The sequence below is a fragment of the Besnoitia besnoiti genome, assembly GCF_002563875.1.
Source record: "Besnoitia besnoiti strain Bb-Ger1 chromosome Unknown contig00069, whole genome shotgun sequence".
Classification (NCBI taxonomy): Eukaryota; Apicomplexa; class Conoidasida; order Eucoccidiorida; family Sarcocystidae; genus Besnoitia; species Besnoitia besnoiti.
The window spans coordinates 1-9,571 of NW_021703963.1; the positions used below are offsets into that span (position 1 = coordinate 1).

Genomic DNA, 9,571 nt, shown 5'->3' on the forward strand with positions numbered 1-9,571 from the left:
ATCTAAACCAGTAGTCCAAACTCGTAGTATATACTCCCCAGAAAAAGGTAGTTTATATCAACCTAGGAATCCCATTTTAGTAAGTGTAACATGGAGTCTAGCTTCAGTTGTTATCTGATTGGTATTGCATGCCCTGAGTACGTAAGGAAAAGGAAAGGTTAACCGCTATTTAAACACAACAGTTACCGTAGCTGTAGATGAATGCTAAATCTAGAGTATCTCTCCTAAGACACTGCATAACATATGAATGCTCCTTCCGCCATTCGTTGACTGTGTTTACCACGGGGAATTAGAACAGAATACCAAGTTCTTTGCCTGGAGGTTTGTTACGTTCCGTACAGTTGTAGGTAAAAGGTATGTTAGAGACTTAGACTAGCGTTGGAGCACATTGTTTCATTCGATAGTCCACGCTCAATCTTACCATACATAGTACTTTTATGATCCCAGGCTGGTTTAATAAGTCAAAGTTTAGCCGGGAAGTTAGCGTCTAAAATATATAACCGATAGTCTCAACTTAGATGCACAGATGGACATAATTAATCCTTGTACGGTTTGTACCTACTTGACTCCTCAGTTTAAGTTAAGGAGTCCTTTGTTTACAGCTTGTACCGTTACTTTCAGGAGCATACCGTTAAATTCGATGATCTTATGTGTTCACTCAAATCGAATAAACAAAGACATTATAGTTCCTAGAATACTGAAGATGACTCCGGTTATGAGATACAGACAACCAAGTTCTTTATGATTGCAGTACACCACCACCCCACTGGACTGCTTAAGACAGCTAAAAGTGTTGGATTTCAATATCCTACTACATTAAGATTATTCCACATCGGTTATGTTCTAGGCGTAATATATGGATTCTTGTTCTCACTCATCTTAACAGCGAGAGAAAAACTACTACTCAGATGCTAGTCTAATCAGTAGCATCGTACTTGGAGTTATCATCTCTGAGACAGGATTATTTATCAGCTTTTTCTGGGGAGTATATACTACGAGTTGGACTACTGGTTTAGATCTTGAAGGTCTTTGTTTACCGGATCCAAGTTCTCTTGTGCTTTTCATGACCATCATGTTAAGTGCATTAAGTATAGTGGTATCCAGCGTATATTTGAAAAACCAACATTTGTATACAAGCTGTACGAATATCATGACATTCACTTTGGTAGTCGCCTTCTTAATGTTAGTCTGTACGGAATACACGGATCGGATTCTTGTTGGCCTGGCACCTGTTTAGTAACTGGATGAACGCTTTTTACGCCTGGTATGCATGGATAATACTCGACTCTTCTATAGTTTAACCGCTACTGCTGGGACTGTATATTATGTACTTACGGTAGTACTATCAAGCCTCTTCTTCCAAATAGATTTCATGGAAAACCTAAAATTCGCATGTTTGATTGACATTTAGCCGCTAATATACAATCATCCAAGATATATTTATCTATCGCAGGTTCGGTCTAATGTCCCGTTATACTATATAGATCACATGGCTTCTGGTACTTTGAGATCATGCTAACGGCGAGAGGGAAGTGTGTTTCAAAGAAAAGGGATGTTTAGCCGGGAAGTTAGCGTCTAAAATATATAACCGATAGTCTCAACTTAGATGCACAGATGGACATAATTAATCCTTGTACGGTTTGTACCTACTTGACTCCTCAGTTTAAGTTAAGGAGTCCTTTGTTTACAGCTTGTACCGTTACTTTCAGGAGCATACCGTTAAATTCGATGATCTTATGTGTTCACTCAAATCGAATAAACAAAGACATTATAGTTCCTAGAAACTGAAGATGACTCCGGTTATGAGATACAGACAACAAGTTCTTTATGATTGCAGTACACCACCACCCCACTGGACTGCTTAAGACAGCTAAAAGTGTTGGATTTCAATATCCTACTACATTAAGATTATTCCACATCGGTTATGTTCTACAATATATGGATTCTTGTTCTCACTCATCTTAACAGCGAGAGAAAACTACTACTCAGATGCTAGTCTAATCAGTAGCATCGTACTTGGAGTTTCATCTCTGAGACAGGATTATTTATCAGCTTTTTCTGGGGAGTATATACTACGAGTTGGACTACTGGTTTAGATCTTGAAGGTCTTTGTTTACCGGATCCAAGTTCTCTTGTGCTTTTCATGACCATCATGTTAAGTGCATTAGCAGAGCATAGTTAAGATGATAACTATTGTGGATATAGAACCAATTGAACACCATGTATTAATATAACAAAGATAATCAGGGTAATCTGGTATCCTTCTTGGCATAACGTTGTGTAGTTATATGAAGCGTACATTCCTTAATATCTGGAACAATAGATTATGGTTAGGTAGTGGAACAAGGAGAGCGTCTGTTGTACATCAACACTAGATACAAGGAACTTGACAAGCATTAATAGATTATATAAACGACAAGGACATGAGTCTACTGGATTTTATAATACAGGGTTGAACTGTGTAAAGATCATTGTGTTATGGTTCTATCACAAACCATTGAGATTACGAAGTTATGGTTTTGGGCTCGTGAGTGTCTCTCAATAAACTAGCTGAGTGCTTGTACGATAATTATATCAATGCAGTACCAATTAAGGCGTGTAGCATCTCCTATGCTCTTAACAATCACAGCTATGTCGAATTATCGCACCCAGATAACTCCATACCAGTGAACCGGTTTGTAACTCCGCTTCATATCGTACCTGAATGGTACTTTTTAGCATATTATGCGGTGTTAAAAGTAATCCCATCCAAAACCGGTGGTTTGTTAGTATTTATGTCCTCTCTCATTAACTTAGCTCTTTTATCTGAAATTCGAGCTTTGAATACTCGAATGTTGATACGACAACATTTTATGACTCGAAATGTAGTCAGTGGATGGGTAATTATTTGGGTATACAGTATGATCTTTCTGATTATTATTGGTAGTGCTATTCCACAAGCGACTTATATCTTATATGGTAGATTAGCTACTATCGTATATCTTACTACCGGATTGGTTCTATGCTTATACTAAATCAATAGTTATAATGACTACAGCTTCCAAGCAAACATGATTACCGTGATATTGAAATCCAACACTTTTAGCTGTCTTAAGCAGTCCAGTGGGGTGGTGGTGTACTGCAATCATAAAGAACTTGGTTGTCTGTATCTCATAACCGGAGTCATCTTCAGTATTCTAGGAACTATAATGTCTTTGTTTATTCGATTTGAGTGAACACATAAGATCATCGAATTTAACGGTATGCTCCTGAAAGTAACGGTACAAGCTGTAAACAAAGGACTCCTTAACTTAAACTGAGGAGTCAAGTAGTACAAACCGTACAAGGATTAATTATGTCCATCTGTGCATCTAAGTTGAGACTATCGGTTATATATTTTAGACGCTAACTTCCGGCTAAACATCCCTTTTCTTTGAAACACACTTCCCTTCTCGCCGTTAGCATGATCTCAAAGTACCAGAAGCCATGTGATCTATATAGTATAACGGACATTTAGACCGAACCTGCGATAGATAAATATATCTTGGATGATTGTATATTAGCGGCTAAATGTCAATCAAACATGCGAATTTTAGGTTTTCCATGAAATCTATTTGGAAGAAGAGGCTTGATAGTACTACCGTAAGTACATAATATACAGTCCCAGCAGTAGCGGTTAAACTATAGAAGAGTCGAGTATTATCCATGCATACCAGGCGTAAAAAGCGTTCATCCAGTTACTAAACAGGTGCCAGGCCAACAAGAATCCGATCCGTGTATTCCGTACAGACTAACATTAAGAAGGCGACTACCAAAGTGAATGTCATGATATTCGTACAGCTTGTATACAAATGTTGGTTTTTCAAATATACGCTGGATACCACTATACTTAATGCACTTAACATGATGGTCATGAAAAGCACAAGAGAACTTGGATCCGGTAAACAAAGACCTTCAAGATCTAAACCAGTAGTCCAACTCGTAGTATATACTCCCCAGAAAAGGTAGTTTATATCAACCTAGGAATCCCATTTTAGTAAGTGTAACATGGAGTCTAGCTTCAGTTGTTATCTGATTGGTATTGCATGCCTGGTGACTTAGAATATGATTCTTATTAATGGGAGCACAGTTCCCTGGGTATCCAATCCAGTGCTCTGCCTTGGGCATTGAAACTAACCCACAGTTCAACCCTGTATTATAAAATCCAGTAGACTCATGTCCTTGTCGTTTATATAAATCTATTAATGCTTGTCAAGTTCCTTGTATCTAGTGTTGATGTACAACAGACGCTCTCCTTGTTCCACTACCTAACCATAATCTATTGTTCCAGATATTAAGGAATGTACGCTTCATATAACTACAAACGTTATGCAAGAAGGATACCAGATTACCCTGATTATCTTTGTTATATTAATACATGGTGTTCAATTGGTTCTATATCCACAATAGTTATCATCTTAACTATGCTCTGCATTAAGTATAGTGGTATCCAGCGTATATTTGAAAAACCAACATTTATACAAGCTGTACGAATATCATGACATTCACTTTGGTAGTCGCCTTCTTAATGTTAGTCTGTACGGAATACACGGATCGGATTCTTGTTGGCCTGGCACCTGTTTAGTAACTGGATGAACGCTTTTTACGCCTGGTATGCATGGATAATACTCGACTCTTCTATAGTTTAACCGCTACTGCTGGGACTGTATATTATGTACTTACGGTAGTACTATCAAGCCTCTTCTTCCAAATAGATTTCATGGAAAACCTAAAATTCGCATGTTTGATTGACATTTAGCCGCTAATATACAATCATCCAAGATATATTTATCTATCGCAGGTTCGGTCTAATGTCCCGTTATACTATATAGATCACATGGCTTCTGGTACTTTGAGATCATGCTAACGGCGAGAAGGGAAGTGTGTTTCAATAACTAGCTGAGTGCTTGTACGATAATTATATCAATGCAGTACCAATTAAGGCGTGTAGCATCTCCTATGCTCCTTAACATCACAGCTATGTCGAATTATCGCACCCAGATAACTCCATACCAGTGAACCGGTTTGTAACTCCGCTTCATATCGTACCTGAATGGTACTTTTTAGCATATTATGCGGTGTTAAAAGTAATCCCATCCAAAACCGGTGGTTTGTTAGTATTTATGTTATCAACATGTCAATGAAATATCAACAACGATGAAACTTATTTGGTTAACATAACAACATAGAAGGTAAAGCTGGATTACGTTCAAACTTTACACTGGATACGTTTCAATGTTAACTTACTAAATACCATGGGAGCGAAGAGAATCTAATATGTAACTCCGTTCATGGAAATCAAAAGAGCTTTCACGCTATCTCTAGTGCCTGTCGAGTCGCTCAAGGAAGATTTGATCCTGTATATGATTTAAGGGATGTAAAGGTGCTCAGGGTCTAACCGTCGGGCCATCTGGATCCTCATATTCAAAGATAATTCTATTTAAGAAAGTTTTAGATAAACGACATGTGAAGAGTCGGACCAACTTTCACGCACGACGATAATTACCCGACAAGGATTTACCTACCTTTGGACCGTCATAATACAGCCGCCGTTTACATTTTACTGCACCGGGCAGGGATTATATACTATACCTCTACAGTGGTATTAGCAGTATCTAGTGTTGATGTACAACAGACGCTCTCCTTGTTCCACTACCTAACCATAATCTATTGTTCCAGATATTAAGGAATGTACGCTTCATATAACTACACAACGTTATGCCAAGAAGGATACCAGATTACCCTGATTATCTTTGTTATATTAATACATGGTGTTCAATTGGTTCTATATCCACAATAGTTATCATCTTAACTATGCTCTGCTAATGCACTTAACATGATGGTCATGAAAAGCACAAGAGAACTTGGATCCGGTAAACAAAGACCTTCAAGATCTAAACCAGTAGTCCAACTCGTAGTATATACTCCCCAGAAAAGCTGATAAATCCTGTCTCAGAGATGATAACTCCAAGTACGATGCTACTGATTAGACTAGCATCTGAGTAGTAGTTTTCTCTCGCTGTTAAGATGAGTGAGAACAAGAATCCATATATTACGCCTAGAACATAACCGATGTGGAATAATCTTAATGTAGTAGGATATTGAAATCCAACACTTTTAGCTGTCTTAAGCAGTCCAGTGGGGTGGTGGTGTACTGCAATCATAAAGAACTTGGTTGTCTGTATCTCATAACCGGAGTCATCTTCAGTATTCTAGGAACTATAATGTCTTTGTTTATTCGATTTGAGTTATACAGTTCTGGATCGCGGATCATTTGTACAGAGACGATAGCTACTTATAATGTGATAATAACGATACATGGCCTAGCTATGATCTTTATGTTCTTAATGCCTGCTTTGTACGGAGGATATGGTAACTTCTTTGTACCAATATATATTGGTGGTTCGGAAGTCGTTTTCCCAAGAACTAACGCGATCTCCTATTTTCTAGTACCATTAGTGAACTCTTTTGTCTGATCCTAAGTACGCAGTGAGCTAACTAGATACAAGGAACTTGACAAGCATTAATAGATTTATATAAACGACAAGGACATGAGTCTACTGGATTTTATAATACAGGGTTGAACTGTGGGTTAGTTTCAATGCCCAAGCAGAGCACTGGATTGGATACCCAGGGAACTGTGCTCCCATTAATAAGAATCATATTCTAAGTCACCAGGCATGCAATACCAATCAGATAACAACTGAAGCTAGACTCCATTTACACTTACTAAAATGGGATTCCTAGGTTGATATAAACTACCTTTTTCTGGGGAGTATATACTACGAGTTGGACTACTGGTTTAGATCTTGAAGGTCTTTGTTTACCGGATCCAAGTTCTCTTGTGCTTTTCATGACCATCATGTTAAGTGCATTAAGTATAGGTATCCAGCGTATATTTGAAAACCAACATTTGTATACAAGCTGTACGAATATCATGACATTCACTTTGGTAGTCGCCTTCTTAATGTTAGTCTGTACGGAATACTTAGGACTATCTCTTTTATATTAATGATAATGCATTTGGTAATGGACTTTTCATCTTAACTGGTATAACATTTTAGCCATGTTATTGTTGGAGCTATCCTTGTATTCTTCACTCAAAGTATCTATAGTTCTTTAGTTACTTACATGCCTACAAGCTCTATAATGCTAAGCAAATCTAAAGGTATGTTATGCAAGATCTTTACAGAACCATTCACTATTTTATATCTACACTTTGTAGAAACCATGTGGATATTAATCCACATTACATTCTATCTCTAAATCATATAACGGTCGTAAGGTACGCCGGGGATAACAGGTCAGATAATATTGGGAGTTCTAATCCTCGGATTGTATCAGCACCTCCATGTCGGCTCATTACTCCCTTGTTATTGAACAAGATTCAGTTAGGAACGCTAGTTCACCGTCAGATGTAATACGTGAGCTGGGTTAAGAACGTCTGGAGACAGTTTGTTCCCTATCTACCATATTATCTAATTGGTTTAATTTTCTTACAAACGGCTTTTGGTTTGATTGAATTATCGCACCCAGATAACTCCATACCAGTGAACCGGTTTGTAACTCCGCTTCATATCGTACCTGAATGGTACTTTTTAGCATATTATGCGGTGTTAAAAGTAATCCCATCCAAAACCGGTGGTTTGTTAGTATTTATGTCCTCTCTCATTAACTTAGCTCTTTTATCTGAAATTCGAGCTTTGAATACTCGAATGTTGATACGACAACATTTTATGACTCGAAATGTAGTCAGTGGATGGGTAATTATTTGGGTATACAGTATGATCTTCTTGATTATTATTGGTAGTGCTATTCCACAAGCGACTTATATCTTATATGGTAGATTAGCTACTATCGTATATCTTACTACCGGATTGGTTCTATGCTTATACTAAATCAATAGTTATAATGACTACAGCTTCCAAGCAAACATGATTACCGTGATATTGAAATCCAACACTTTTAGCTGTCTTAAGCAGTCCAGTGGGGTGGTGGTGTACTGCAATCATAAAGAACTTGGTTGTCTGTATCTCATAACCGGAGTCATCTTCAGTATTCTAGGAACTATAATGTCTTTGTTTATTCGATTTGAGTTATACAGTTCTGGATCGCGGATCATTTGTACAGAGACGATAGCTACTTATAATGTGATAATAACGATACATGGCCTAGCTATGATCTTTATGTTCTTAATGCCTGCTTTGTACGGAGGATATGGTAACTTCTTTGTACCAATATATATTGGTGGTTCGGAAGTCGTTTTCCCAAGAACTAACGCGATCTCCTATTTTCTAGTACCATTAGTGAACTCTTTTGGTCTGATCCTAAGTACGCAGTGAGCTAACTAGATACAAGGAACTTGACAAGCATTAATAGATTTATATAAACGACAAGGACATGAGTCTACTGGATTTTATAATACAGGGTTGAACTGTGGGTTAGTTTCAATGCCCAAGGCAGAGCACTGGATTGGATACCCAGGGAACTGTGCTCCCATTAATAAGAATCATATTCTAAGTCACCAGGCATGCAATACCAATCAGATAACAACTGAAGCTAGACTCCATGTTACACTTACTAAAATGGGATTCCTAGGTTGATATAAACTACCTTTTTCTGGGGAGTATATACTACGAGTTGGACTACTGGTTTAGATCTTGAAGGTCTTTGTTTACCGGATCCAAGTTCTCTTGTGCTTTTCATGACCATCATGTTAAGTGCATTAAGTATAGTGGTATCCAGCGTATATTTGAAAAAACCAACATTTGTATACAAGCTGTACGAATATCATGACATTCACTTTGGTAGTCGCCTTCTTAATGTTAGTCTGTACGGAATACACGGATCGGATTCTTGTTGGCCTGGCACCTTTTAGTAACTGGATGAACGCTTTTTACGCCTGGTATGCATGGATAATACTCGACTCTTCTATAGTTTAACCGCTACTGCTGGGACTGTATATTATGTACTTACGGTAGTACTATCAAGCCTCTTCTTCCAAATAGATTTCATGGAAAACCTAAAATTCGCATGTTTGATTGACATTTAGCCGCTAATATACAATCATCCAAGATATATATTATCTATCGCAGGTTCGGTCTAATGTCCCGTTATACTATATAGATCACATGGCTTCTGGTACTTTGAGATCATGCTAACGGCGAGAAGGGAAGTGTGTTTCAAAGAAAAGGGATGTTTAGCCGGGAAGTTAGCGTCTAAAATATATAACCGATAGTCTCAACTTAGATGCACAGATGGACATAATTAATCCTTGTACGGTTTGTACCTACTTGACTCCTCAGTTTAAGTTAAGGAGTCCTTTGTTTACAGCTTGTACCGTTACTTTCAGGAGCACCGTTAAATTCGATGATCTTATGTGTTCACTCAAATCGAATAAACAAAGACATTATAGTTCCTAGAATACTGAAGATGACTCCGGTTATGAGATACAGACAACCAAGTTCTTTATGATTGCAGTACACCACCACCCCACTGGACTGCTTAAGACAGCTAAAAGTGTTGGATTTCAATATCACGTAATCATGTTTGC

General features: G+C 37.8%; 2 protein-coding genes across 2 annotated transcripts; both read left to right on the forward strand.

The window, feature by feature from the left end:
- Positions 1-1,614: 1,614 nt before the first annotated feature.
- On the forward strand, positions 1,615-3,014 carry BESB_070300 (cytochrome b; the record flags this gene model as incomplete). Its single annotated transcript, XM_029365403.1, has 2 exons — positions 1,615-1,633; positions 2,551-3,014. The coding sequence occupies 2 exons, from the start codon at positions 1,615-1,617 to the stop codon at positions 3,012-3,014; spliced, it is 483 nt and encodes a 160-aa protein (XP_029214846.1).
- Positions 3,015-7,369: 4,355 nt separating this feature from the next.
- Positions 7,370-7,916, forward strand: BESB_070310 (cytochrome b; the record flags this gene model as incomplete). Its single annotated transcript, XM_029365404.1, has 2 exons — positions 7,370-7,408; positions 7,473-7,916. 2 exons carry the CDS (start codon positions 7,370-7,372, stop codon positions 7,914-7,916), a joined length of 483 nt encoding a protein of 160 aa, XP_029214847.1.
- Between the last annotated feature and the right edge of the window lie 1,655 nt (positions 7,917-9,571).